The following is a 12,356-nucleotide window of genomic DNA, read 5'->3' as shown; positions in this document are numbered from 1 at the left end:
GGCAGAAGGCTGGCCACTGCTATTCAAAAATTGCTGGTTATATTTGGAACCTGTTGAGTCCTCAAGAACATTATGTTCAAAAGACAAAGATTTATTTAAGCTGTTGATTTCCACCTTGGGTCATAATACTTTTTTATTTTCCCGTACTGTAGCCATCTTTATATTCATGATTATATCATATTCTTAGACAACAACAAAAATACCAGAAGAAAAAAGAGTTTCTGACTACAGAAAAGGCAGGCCTTGGAGATCTGGTGCACACATCTTGGGGTGCATCTGGTCTTCTCTTTGGAAAATTAAAGCCCTTGCTTGCCACGGTGGCAAGGCTACCTGCTAACCTATCCCAGCCCAGCACTCCTGCCTCAGGTCTAATGCAGCAGAAATTATGCTAACTACCCAGAACTCCTGCTCTTTGTATAAGACCAGATGAGAAGTAAAACAGGCAGGAATTCTCACATGGTAAGCAAGGGGAGTTATGTCAGCAGAAGGAGAAGCCAGCTCTACTTTGAACAGGAACACCCTCTTTCATTTTTTGGAATTAGTGTTTATTTTCTTCCATCTTTTCCACTTTAACAGGACAATCCATAATTGCTCCTCCCGGATAACTTAAATCAATATCATACGATATAAGAACACAACAACAAAACAGTGTAAAAGGAAGTGAGAATGGAGAAGGTGGAATGGACTTTCACTAGTTCTGAAGTAATTAATGCATTTCCAGAGTGTGGTTCATGTCTGTTTTCTGTGTATTTGCTGTACTTGTTGATGATCAGCCTTGAAACGTATGCAAGAATTTGAGGAAGAAAACTCTTTATGGGTGCTCTTTAAAGAAGCTGGGAGATTCCTTATTGGGGGGGAAAAAGTCATTTCAGAAGTTACCTGTTATCTAAGATGTTATCTCGGATGATGGGTAGAAATAGAGAATGTTAATGTTACGAAGCATTTACCCCTGACTTCATATTCTACAGATACTGTTCTTTATGTCATGGTAAAGACTGAGAATAGTTGAAGAATGACCTCCAGTGGCCTGGAGTGGGATTATTATGAATTTAAACCTGTGGAAACCAGTTCTTTAGAATATGCAACTGCAGGAGCAAATTCCCTCTTGCTCCCCGGCAATCCTCTCAACTCTCATTGGAGCTCTAACGCCATCTCTGATTGGTCAATGAGCAGTCACACAGCCCCCACCTCAGAACTAGTCCTTGACCCAGTGGCCACGGTAAAAGGCATGAAGGAAGAGAAAAATAAGAAAAACCAGAGAAGAAAGGCTAGGAAGAACCCTAGAAGATCAGAGGGAGAAAAAGAGGTCAGCACCTTGCTTTGCACACCTAGTCTGTCTTGAGCTTCCTTGCAACATGTCTGCCTGTGTCACCTGGGAGAGGTTCCTCCTGAAGAGGGGCATGTTCCACCCTTGCATGACCGGGGTTTCTTCCATGAGCTTAGCTTTGGAATCTGCTCACTCTTTTTCACCATGTAGGCGAGAACACTAAAAGTATTTCAGGACAAAGATCTAGACCTCAGAGCTTCCAAGGCTCTTCAACATCCCCAAGTAAGGAACGCTGATGTCAGAAAAATCGAGAGCTGGCAGTTCATGTACTTTATAGACAGGTCAATGTGTTCCAGATGAAAGTACCAAACTGCAAGGTTGCTGGCTTTTCAAGTTTCCAGCTGCTACATTTTTCCTTCGGCTTTATAGTTAATTATTCAACAAATACTTCTTGGGAGCCCTTGGTGGCCGTGGCACCACACTGAAGCACTCGATGACGCCATAAAGGGCAGCCCCACAGAGGTACCTGGTCTCTTAAAGACCTGGCCTAAGGTTAATTGGCTTTACAGTTTGGAACGGGTAGGTGTGAGTGCAAAGAGACTTGACAATTTGAATTCTGGCCCAGCCACGATGCCTGAATCATCTGATTATCCTGGGCTAGGCACTGATCTGCACTGGGTCTTGTTTTTTTATTTTTTTTTAATCCATTAAAAGAAGGAATTAGATGCCATGGCACTTGGAGTCAATAAGTATTTACTGAATAAATAATGAGTACATGCAGTTGAGAGAGCTATACCTTTCCTAGCTCTTTTCCCCCCAAAGTTTCAGAATTTCATGTGTAAATCATATAGAAATAAGGATTATGTCACAGTTGCTTCTTGGGTCTGTTAATAAGTATGTACTGAGGACACATTTTGTTCTCTTCTGTGTCCGATTTCAAAGAGGAAAGATTTCAACAGTAAATTTTCAGTTTATAGGAGGAAAAGTGGATCCGCAGGTGACCGAGCTGGTCCGGTCGGGGTCTCCAGTTGTTCGGATGTTTGTGTTGTGTTCTGGGGAAGAGGAGCTCTCAGGGAGATAGCCCTTTGCTTAGGTGTTTCCTGTCTCTCAGAGCCTTTATTTCTCGTCTCCGTAATTTAAGGGTGGCTGGATTTTTATACACCAAAGAAGGTGACTCCCTCAGGCCCCCAGAACCACCCCACCCAGTGTTAACAAAGCTCGTGGTGCAGCTAAAGGACGACCACTTGTGGTGGGGAGCTGGGGAATGGCTGACTTTGGCCTTCGCTAGTATTAATTGACCAATGAGGCAGGGAGCAGCCCCTGAGGGAGGGCTCTCTGAGGGGAGTAAAGGTGGGGGAGGGTCTGTGGCCCGGAGACAGGCAGAGCTGCTCAGGGTCTCCGCAGAGAAAGGAGAGATGCAGGAAACACTTGTACCAGTTGGTTGAGGACAATGTGTGTTCTCACTGCACCCTCCTCGAGTTGTTAGATCTCTTTGAGTCTTGATAATTCATCTGGAAATTGACTCCTAAGGGCTGAACTAAAAGTTAGATTTAGCTTCTTGCATTAAGCTAGACTTTCACAAAGAAAAGTTCTCTTGAGGGACGTAAATACAGAGATTCATGCGGAAAGCAAGTAATAAATAATGTTGACATTCTGGCTTCAGAGCTGCCTCAGTTCATGATTTAGTGGCAACTTGTGAAACATGATGAAACACGTGACCGAAGGCACTGCGTAGGGTAGTGCCCTGATCAGCAGAGGCCGTTTGTGCGCAGGCTGGTGCGGCAGGAGAGGCTGGCACAACCTGAGCCCAGGGCTTACTGCTCACACCTGATGCACAACATGGACAGAGTGGCTAAGTTTCATTGTGGGAAAAGGTTGTTCTGCTTGGTCCAAGGTGCAGGTTAGAGTGCCCTCAGTTTGTGGAAGTATTAACAGGCCTGTAACAATGGGCATTCTGGCCAAGTCAGTATTTACCCTGGACCAGTGAGCCTCAACCTCACCTTTCTGGCTGAGAACAGAGTGCCAGGTCAGATCAGTAATAACAAATGGCATTGCAGGTCCACTTTGGGCAAACCGTTCACCATTCTGGTAGAGAAATAGGCAGCCTTGGAATTTTTTTTTTTAAATATGTTTTTATTGATTTTTTAGAGAGGAAGGGAGAGATAGAAACATGAAGGTGAGAAAGAAACCTCTATCGGCTGCCTCCTGCACGCCCCCTGCTGGGGATCAAGCCTTCAACCTGAGCATGTGCCCTGACTGGGAATCGAACTGGGACCTCTCAGTCCATGGGACTACGCTCAATCCACTGAGCCACACCGGCTGGGCCAGTCCTGGAAATTTTTATAGAAACTTAAAAAATTTTAAGACATGGGCAATTTGGGCATTAAGTATACCTCATCTGGAAACACTTCTTAAGATGTTTGAAATGGATGTGAGATGACTTGGCACACCTGTAACGGCTGGTCCGGTGGTCATGTTCTCCTTTTGCCTGCATTCCACATAGACAGGGTCGTCTTTGATTAAGGGGCCCGGGAGCGTGGAGAAAACCCAGCCTACATTGAGTTTATAACGGGAGTAATCGCTTAGGATGCGGAGGGCAGGACTGGTGGTCGAGATGTGCAGACAGTGGCCGGAGTCCTGGTAACAGGCTGCATGTCCTGACCATCGCTGCGGAAACCCTAAGTCCTACAAACGGACAGTGAGAAAAGATTCTGGGGCACAGTCCCATTACTGTTATATTGTTACAGCTTAGACTTTTAATAAATAGCAATTTTTCCTGATGCTAAAAATTAAATGTTCAACACAAAGAGTTGTAAGGTATTAAAAGTATAAGGAAGAAAATAAAATCACTTCTCATGAATTTTTAAAGGGGTAGTTTCAATTTTAAGAAAGTGAATTTGAGTTTCAAATAGCATTAAGTGCTTTTGTATTGTGATAAAATGCACGTAACATAAAATTTACTGTTTTAACCATACAGCTCAGTGGCATTAAGTACATTCACAGTGTTGTGCAAATATCACGGTTATCTATCTCCAGAACGTTTCTTCCAATTAAGTGCTTTTAAAGTGCATTGTTTTAAATTCCAAAGAGTTTAGTAAGTAGAATCAGAATTTCTTTAGGGTTCTTTAGAGGTAGCAGTGCATTTCTCTTTGAAAAATCTTCATGTTTTCTGTTTTATAATAGTCTCTCTTTCCTCTCTTGGGCTAAGGACCAGGGATGGCTCAGGGTATATTACTTCCCTGTGGTTCTCCATTAGGAAATGTCATTTATGCAAAACTCTTACCAACAAAATCACAGAACCCAAGGGAAGGGAGGGACTTTGAGGATCATCCACCCCCTCCTCTTACAGGTGATTACTCACCTCCCCATTTGAACCTGGACCCCCGGCTGGACTCGATTAGTCTCAGCGTCACTCGTTGAGTGCCTGTCAGAGCTCAGATGTGTTCTGGGGGACTCCGAACTCTCCTTACAGTCCTGACTGTCTCACTTTAGGAGCGTTTAGTCTTTTTCTCAGCTGCAATTAGGGTAAAGAGTCAAGCTCCCTTTGCCCTGAAAGAGAAGGTCTGCAGTTCCAGGAATCTGATCATAGAGAAAGGGGTCAAATGTGCCATAAATCAGTGAGGCTGTTGTCTTGAGATATCACAATAAGCTTCTTAGAGACGTGCAGTGGTGGCTTGCCACGCCTGGAATCCTCCGAAAACACATCATAAACCCCACCTTGCTCGTGGCCAGTACAAGTCAATGGACAAATACGCACCCACCATCAAATCATGAGTGCCGCTCCCTGACACAGCTGGGTGGCGATGTCTCTGAAAGCAGGGAACTAGGGGGTCCGTAGGGAGTAAAGAGTCCAGGCATTGCTGCTGTAATTGCACAGCACACTCGGGCCTGCTCTCGGACCTGCTCTTCACCCGTGTGACAGCCACCGTCCAGCTGGACACTGCCATCTCCCCGGGCAGCGGGTGAGGGCTCCACGCTCATTCTGAGGTCAGCTCTGCGGCCAAGGACTGTTCTGCAGTTGCTTAAGGTTCTCACTGAACAACATTGCTCTGCCTGGTGTGTGTTGTCTACTAACCAGACTGCAAAGCCTGCCTCGCCCGTGGTGGTGACCATTCTGCTTGGTGCGGGAGGTTCCTGTGTCGGAGTGAGTGGCGCTGGGTGGTTGGGAGAGCTGACCCCTGTTCCTGCCTCCACGTCATTCTGCAGGGGGACCAGACTGCCTTGCATCGTGCCGCGGTGGTGGGGAACACTGAGGTCATCTCGGCGCTCCTCCAGGAGGGCTGTGCCCTGGACCGACAAGACAAGGTAAAGTGGGACGTGCCCGCCCGAGGACACACTAGCGAGATGTTATCATTCCTGAGTCTTATCACTCGTGATTTAACATGATGAAATCAGCCCAGATTTACTTAGAAAGAGTATCCCATATCCCACTAAATTTTTTAAACACTTCTTTTTTTTTTCTTTTTATCTATACCCGAGGATATTTTTCTGTTTATCTTCAGATAGAGTGTGAGGGAGAGAGGGAGGGAGACTTCGACCGGTTGCCTCCAGCATGACCCCGACCAAGGCAGGGGACGAACTGCAACCAAAGTACATGCCCTTGACCGGAATCGAACCCATGACTCATTGGTCCGCAGGCTGGCGCTCTGACCACTGAGCCAAACCAGCCAAGGCTATTTATTTTTTTATTCCTCACCCAAGGATATTTTTCCATTTATCATCAGATAGAGTGGGAGGGAGAGGGCGAGAGAGAGACAGGGAGAAACATCAGTGCAATGTGACAGAGCCACATCGACCGTTGCCTCTGTGTCACATGACCTGACCAGGCCAGGGACGAACTGCAACTGAAGTATGTGCCCTTGACTGACATCGAGCCCAAGACTCACTGGTCCGTGGGCTGATGCTCTAACCACTGAGAAAACTGACCAGGGCTATTTAATTTTTTTTAAATTGATTTTTAGGGAGAAGGGGGAGAGAGAGAGAGAGAGAGAGAGAGAGAGAGAGAAACATTGATGTGAAAGAGCGAAACATCGGTTGGCTGCCTCTCACATGTCCCTCCCATCCCCCCTTCCCCCCTCCCCCTGGACCAAGCCCAAAATCTGGGCATGTGTCCTGACCAGGAATCGAACCAGCAGCTTTTCCGTGCACAGGATGACGCCCAACCAACTGAGCCATGCTGACCAGGGCTAATTCTTTTTTTAATTCTTCCTTTTGTTCTGTGGCAGCAGTGAGCACCTACACAAACATAATGGTACCAAAAGAAAAAATGTCTAGAAGTAATGACATGTGGAGGCCTAGGTGGGGAAAGGCTGGCCTGCCACCCCGGACTGTTTTCTTCTTCTTTTTCTGATAAGGGACTAGTTGATTTTAAAAATTAAGTTGGAAGAAAAAAAGCAAAATCAATTTTTAAGAAATCCCAATGACATGTATTAATATAGTGTTCTTAAATTGTCCAACAAGTTTAAAATATGGAACTTTGCAATTTAGTGCAATTCAGCCTCTTTTTTTAAAAAAAAAAAAAAATGTTTTTATTGGTTTTTTTTTAGAGAGAGAGAGGAAGGGACAGAAAGAGAAACATTGATGTGAGAGAGAAACATCAATCAACTGCCTCCTACATACCCCCTACTGGGGATCGAACCCGAAACCCAGGCATGTGCCCCGACCAGAAATCAAACTGGGACCTCTCAGTCCATGGAACGACGCTCAATCCACTGAGCCACACCAGCTGGACCATGTTTGCTCTTTTTAAACAACTTCTCATTCAAGTATATATACACAGAAAAAGCACAAATAATAGGTGCAGCTCAGTGGGTTTCCACTACCTGCGCACTTGTGTGAGCACCAGCTGCCCAGCCCCTTCCAGTCACTTCTCCTCTTGCTTCCTGCTTGGTGCAGTCAGTCCCACTACCCGGGCCACACATGGCCACTTCCATGTCCAGCAAGCATGCCCCACTCGCTGGCCTCTGGTACTGTGGTCTTTGAGACCCTAGCCTTCCCCTGAGAGTGTCAGCAGCATTAGGCCCTGTCGGTTGGTGTGGTTGAATGAAAGTCTAAACAGACCCTGGGTATGATTGGAGAAGGCACCTGCACCGCCCAGCTGACTGCCTTGCGCCCCGGTCTGGAACAGCATGGATGGTATTTCTGCCTCTCCTCTCCATGCTCCCCCTCCCCCAAACCCTGACCCTCCCTGTCCCACCCCACTCAGTTCATTGTACTTCCTATATTTTTTATAAGCTAAGCAAATACAAGCTATCTTTAATTGGTTGATTTTTATTTGAAAGTCACACATGAGGACACTTTATCTTATTTACAGATCACTGTTTTCTCAGGGCCTGCACATTTCTTTGGGGCCCTGAGACTTTTGGATTAAGCTGGGTGAGAATAAAGTTTGGGGAAGACAAAGGAGGGGGAATCTACCTGTCTGGTCCTTGGGCCCTGGAATTAACGAAGCTGGACTCTCTATTTTCCCGATCTTTGCAGGGTTCTCCCTGGGGCCAGGAGCAGAGCAGAGCCCAGGGGCTGATGGGGGTGGGAAGGAATGGGCATTACCCATCCTGATGTTGCTTTCTGTCAGAAATGACTGCCTTTCTCAGCAGTGCTCCCTCAGAGACCTGAGCCCCGATGCCTAAGGCATCCCTTGTCCATCATGAGTCTAGATTGCATCTGGGATGGTACTTGGTGTGTACCATTTCTGGGAGAATGGAGAAGCTGACCACTCAAGTCATTTTCTGGGTTCTGTGATTCCGATGAGAAACCCCCGTGGAGAAAGGCCCTGTGGGGTGCCCTAAAAACTCACTCTGATGTATTGATTTTAACGAGGTGGATGAGGCTGTGGGTAGCACGCTGTCTCTGTGCTCCTCAGGACGGGAATACGGCCCTGCACGAAGCGTCCTGGCACGGGTTCAGCCAGTCGGTCAAGCTGCTCGTTAAAGCGGGAGCCAACGTGCTTGCCAAGAACAAGGTGAGGTCCAGCGGGTGTAGCACTCATTCACAGGGGAGGGTGGCTGCGGGCGTCCTCCTCTCCCGGAGCAGAGCGCTCAGGCTCGCAGAACTGGCAGGGAGAACCTCTGCCCGGTGCCTTCCCCCGCATGAAACTCCTTCGTGAGCACAGCCTGCGAGGTGAGCGAGGGCCTCCTGGGTGGCTCTGGCTTCCTCGGACCCCAGGGCCCTCACTGCTTCGCGCTGGTTCGCTAGAGGGCGGTGGTCCTCATGCAGGCAGGGGACGCACAGTAGCATGTCTTCTTTCGCTCTGTCTCCCCTCTCCAGTCCCTCGTCACGTCTCACCCTTTCACATTTCTCCCTCTCCTTCCACACTCATTATTGATGTGTCCCTGGATTTCAGAAGCCTCACAGCACACTGACCAGCTGGCCTAATCCCTCCGTCCTGCTTGGGCCGGTCGGGAAAGCCCCTCAGCCTGATGCTGTCTCAGGGCCTCTGCCCGGTGCCTTCCCCCGCATGTGCCTCCTGCTGTCAGCTTGGGCTCACTGTCGCCTCTGGTCGCCCGCTCCACTGGGTAGCCTGCTTCTCGTTTCTGCCTGAAGCCCTCCAACCATTCCCCCAGGACAGGCCCCCTCACCCCGAAGGCTGTGGGCTGTTCCTGCCGCGCTCCCTGCGCACTGCACGCAGCTTGTGCTGTCGTTACTGGCTCTTTCTCTTGGCTGCCACTTGGGGGAAAGAAGTGAGCCGTGTACCCTCACCTCTCCAGTAATGCCTGGCAGGCTGGTGGCTGTTCCATTTCTTCGAACTGGTGTATGGTCTGAAACATGAGTTGGTAAGTTCATAGCAACTCTGAGAAGTAGGCACTTTCCAGCGAATGGGTAGGGAAGAGCAAGTGGGAGCCAGGACGGCCCTGGACTAGAGCACAGGTTTCCTCTGTGGCTCGGTGAGGGCCGGACCTCCGCCGGCCTGTCTGCTCGGCCCACAGCCGCCTGCCCTGTGCAGGGCCCGGGGCTCTGGGGGAAAGCCACGAGCTCTCACTCCAGGCCCCATGGCAGCGACTGTGAGGTGCCCTTCTAAACGAGGGACGCGTAGGTTCTGCACCGCCACAGCCTCTGGGGAAACTCCTAGAAAGCCTCTTCTTTTTTTTTTTCCTCCTCTAGCTTTATTGAGGTATAACTGTCAAATAAAATGTTAACATATTTAAAGTGTATACCTGTGAAAGAATCCCCCCATCAGGTTAATTAAAGCATCTATCACTTCACATAGTTACATTTATTTTTTTATTTAGTGAGAACACTTAAGTTCTCCTCTTAGTACATTTCAGTTATACAGCAGTGTTACCCTCATAGTCACATGTGTGCGTTAGATCCTCAGAACTTGTTTATCTCACAACTAGAAGTCTGTGCCCTTTACCAACATCACCCTATCCCCTGCTCCTGGCAACACCTTTCTACTCTGTGTTCCTCTGAGTTTGACATTTTTTCTTTTTTAAGTTCCGCATATAAATGATACCATGCAGTATTTGTCTTTTTCTGTTTGGCTTATTTCATTTAGCATAATGCCTTCCAGGTTCATCCATATTGTCGTAAGTGACAAGATTTTTCTTTTGTAAGACTGAATAATATTCCACTGTATAAGAAATGTACTTCTTATGCCACAAGCTTAGCAGCTCCTGTCTGGGAAATCTGTGCTTATTACTCAGGGTGGGAAAAATGTCTGTCATTATAGCTGCCAAGGCCACTTTTTTTTTTTTTTTTTATCCTCACCCGAGAACATTTTTGCATTTCTCTTCAGATGGAGCAGGAGGGAGAGAGGGAGCAAGAGAGAGAGAGAAACATTGATGTGCGAGAGACACATCGAGTGGTTGCCACCCACGTGACCCCAACCAGGGCGGGGACAAATTGTAACTAAAATATGTGCCCTTATCAGGAACCGAACCCAGGACTCTCTCGTCCGTGGGCCAATGCTCTAACCGCTGAGCCAAACCAGCCATGGCCTAGGTCACATTTTTTAAAAAAATATGTTTTTATTGATTTTTTAGGGGGAGATAGAAACATTGATGTGAGAGAGAAAAATCAAATGGCTGCCTCTTGCACGCCCCCTACTGGGCATTGAGCCCACAACCTGGGTATGTGCCCTGACTGGGAATCAAACCAAGGACCTCTCAGTCCATGGGGTGATGCTCAGGATTGAGCCACACCAGCTGGGCAAGGTCACATTTTTTAATAGCAGGTTTTGAAGTATAATCATATACAGTAAAGTTCATCTTTCTTAGGTATACCATCCTATGAGTTTTGACAAATGTGTACAGTTGTGTAAACCACCACCACAGTCAAGACAAGAGAATGTTTTCATCACCCCAGAAACTTCCTTTGTGCCTTTGCCGGCAGTCCCCCATGCACCCACCCCCTCCCAGCTCCTGGCGACCCCTGGTTTGTTGGCCTTTCCCGGAACGTTACCTACGAGGCAACGTAACACGCAGCCTTTGTTGTCCAACTTCGTCCACTTAGCATGATGTTGTTAATGTTGTTACATGGGTGATTCATTCATTCATTTTGATTGCTGAGTAATATTCTGTTGCATGAATGGACTTTATTCTGTTTATGCTTACCCATGGTTTTTCATTTTCTTGAGTCAAATGCTTTTCAGCATAATTGATATTTTCTTATTGGCAAAGTAAATTTTAGTATGATGTATTTGTAGAGTCTTCAGATTTCTTTGATTTCGCTCATTTATTCAGCACATTTAATGACGGTCAGGAAGCCAGCCACTTTGAGACCACCTCCTGCGTGGGCACTGAGCACTTTCACAGGAAATGGAGTGTTTAAAACGTGGCAGCGCCTTCCTTTTGGAGAGCTCAGCTGGCAGTGTTTCTCTCCCTGGCTGCACTTTAAAATCTCCTGGGAAACTTTAAACAAAAAAAAAGGAGGGGGGGGAGCGAATCTACCCTGTTGGCGAGGGCTGGGGTGGCCCGCTGTCCCGTGCCCTAGCCTGCCGGGTTCCACGGTGCTTGCTCAGTGTGAAACCTGAGCAGCCCAGGCTCCACCCGGGCCAGGTACTCGGAGTCCCTAGAGGGGTGGCTGCTGTGCAGGGCTGTTTCTAACGGCTCCCCAGGTGATTCCGTGGGCAGCAGAGGGTCGACGGCCACTGCGCTCCCGAGAGCTAAGCCTGCAACTGCTCCCGTTTCTTGGCGGCAACACTGAGGAAGAAAGACCCTGTCTGGGCTGATCAGAGCTGAGGTTAGGAGAGGGAAGGACAGTGACCTGGCAACAGGCAGTTTCCCTCTATTTTTTTTTTTTTTAATAACTCATTTCTCTTTTCAGAAGGTGGGGAACATAGCATCCTGAGTATGGGCAGACAGTGCAGTCTGGCCCAGGAGGAGTACACTAGGTGGGGGAGAGCCGTCCGCGGGTCCGCGGGTCCGCGGGCAGTGAAATGGCTTGGTGCCCACACAGCTGGCCTGGCTTTTATGCTCAGCGGAACAAACACTGAGTCTTGAACCCCCTGAGTGCTGACTTGCTCAGACTAACCCCAAATCTCCTCTCATGCTGCCTGCTTTTTTGGTACTTTTCTAGGGGTTAGCAGCATCCTTGCAGGCCCTACTCCCCATAGTCTCACACAATTATGTTTACAAGTTCATTCTGCACGATTGCTGTGGGCATTGTTCTGCCCCTAGGCTGTCATTTTGATGTGGCACATTGATGGCAGAGGGTCTCTCTTTTTTTTTTATCCTCACCTGAGGACAGTTTTCCATTTTTTGTTCAGATAGAGTGGGAGAGAGAGGAAGAGATGGAGAGAGAGAAACATCGATGTGAAAGGGACACATCGAGTGGTTGCCTCCCGCACGACCCAATCAGGGCCGGGGACAAACTCTAACCGAGGTACGTGCCCTTAGCGGGAACCGAACCCAGGTCTCTCTGGACCGCAGGCCGACGCTCTAACCACTGAGCGAAACCGGCCAGGGCGCAGAGGGTCTCTATGTACGCTAAGTGACAGATGCAGTGGTATTGCCTGTTATGTAGGGATCTTTCCCATGGTTCAAACTTTGTTGTTTCAAGAAAAATACAAGAATAGATGATTTGAAAAAGGCGACAGTATAATCTTTGGTTCCTTTAGCCTGCACGTGGGAGGAGGCCTGTTTCGCCCCCT

General features: G+C 47.9%; 1 protein-coding gene across 1 annotated transcript in view; it reads left to right on the top strand.

Annotated features, from left to right (window-relative positions):
• The window catches only part of ANKRD6 (ankyrin repeat domain 6), a 66,672-nt gene that overhangs the window by 32,987 nt on the left and 21,329 nt on the right, over positions 1 to 12,356 (top strand). Inside the window, exons 4-5 of the mRNA XM_036248398.1 lie at positions 5,474 to 5,572; positions 8,130 to 8,228. Coding sequence (XP_036104291.1) covers positions 5,474 to 5,572; positions 8,130 to 8,228 — 198 coding nt within the window. The remainder of the gene's footprint in view (positions 1 to 5,473; positions 5,573 to 8,129; positions 8,229 to 12,356) is intronic.

The sequence above is a fragment of the Molossus molossus genome, unplaced genomic scaffold (assembly GCF_014108415.1).
Source record: "Molossus molossus isolate mMolMol1 unplaced genomic scaffold, mMolMol1.p scaffold_m16_p_8, whole genome shotgun sequence".
In the NCBI taxonomy this organism is placed as follows: domain Eukaryota; kingdom Metazoa; phylum Chordata; class Mammalia; order Chiroptera; family Molossidae; genus Molossus; species Molossus molossus.
This window is presented reverse-complemented; position numbering and strand designations above follow the sequence as displayed.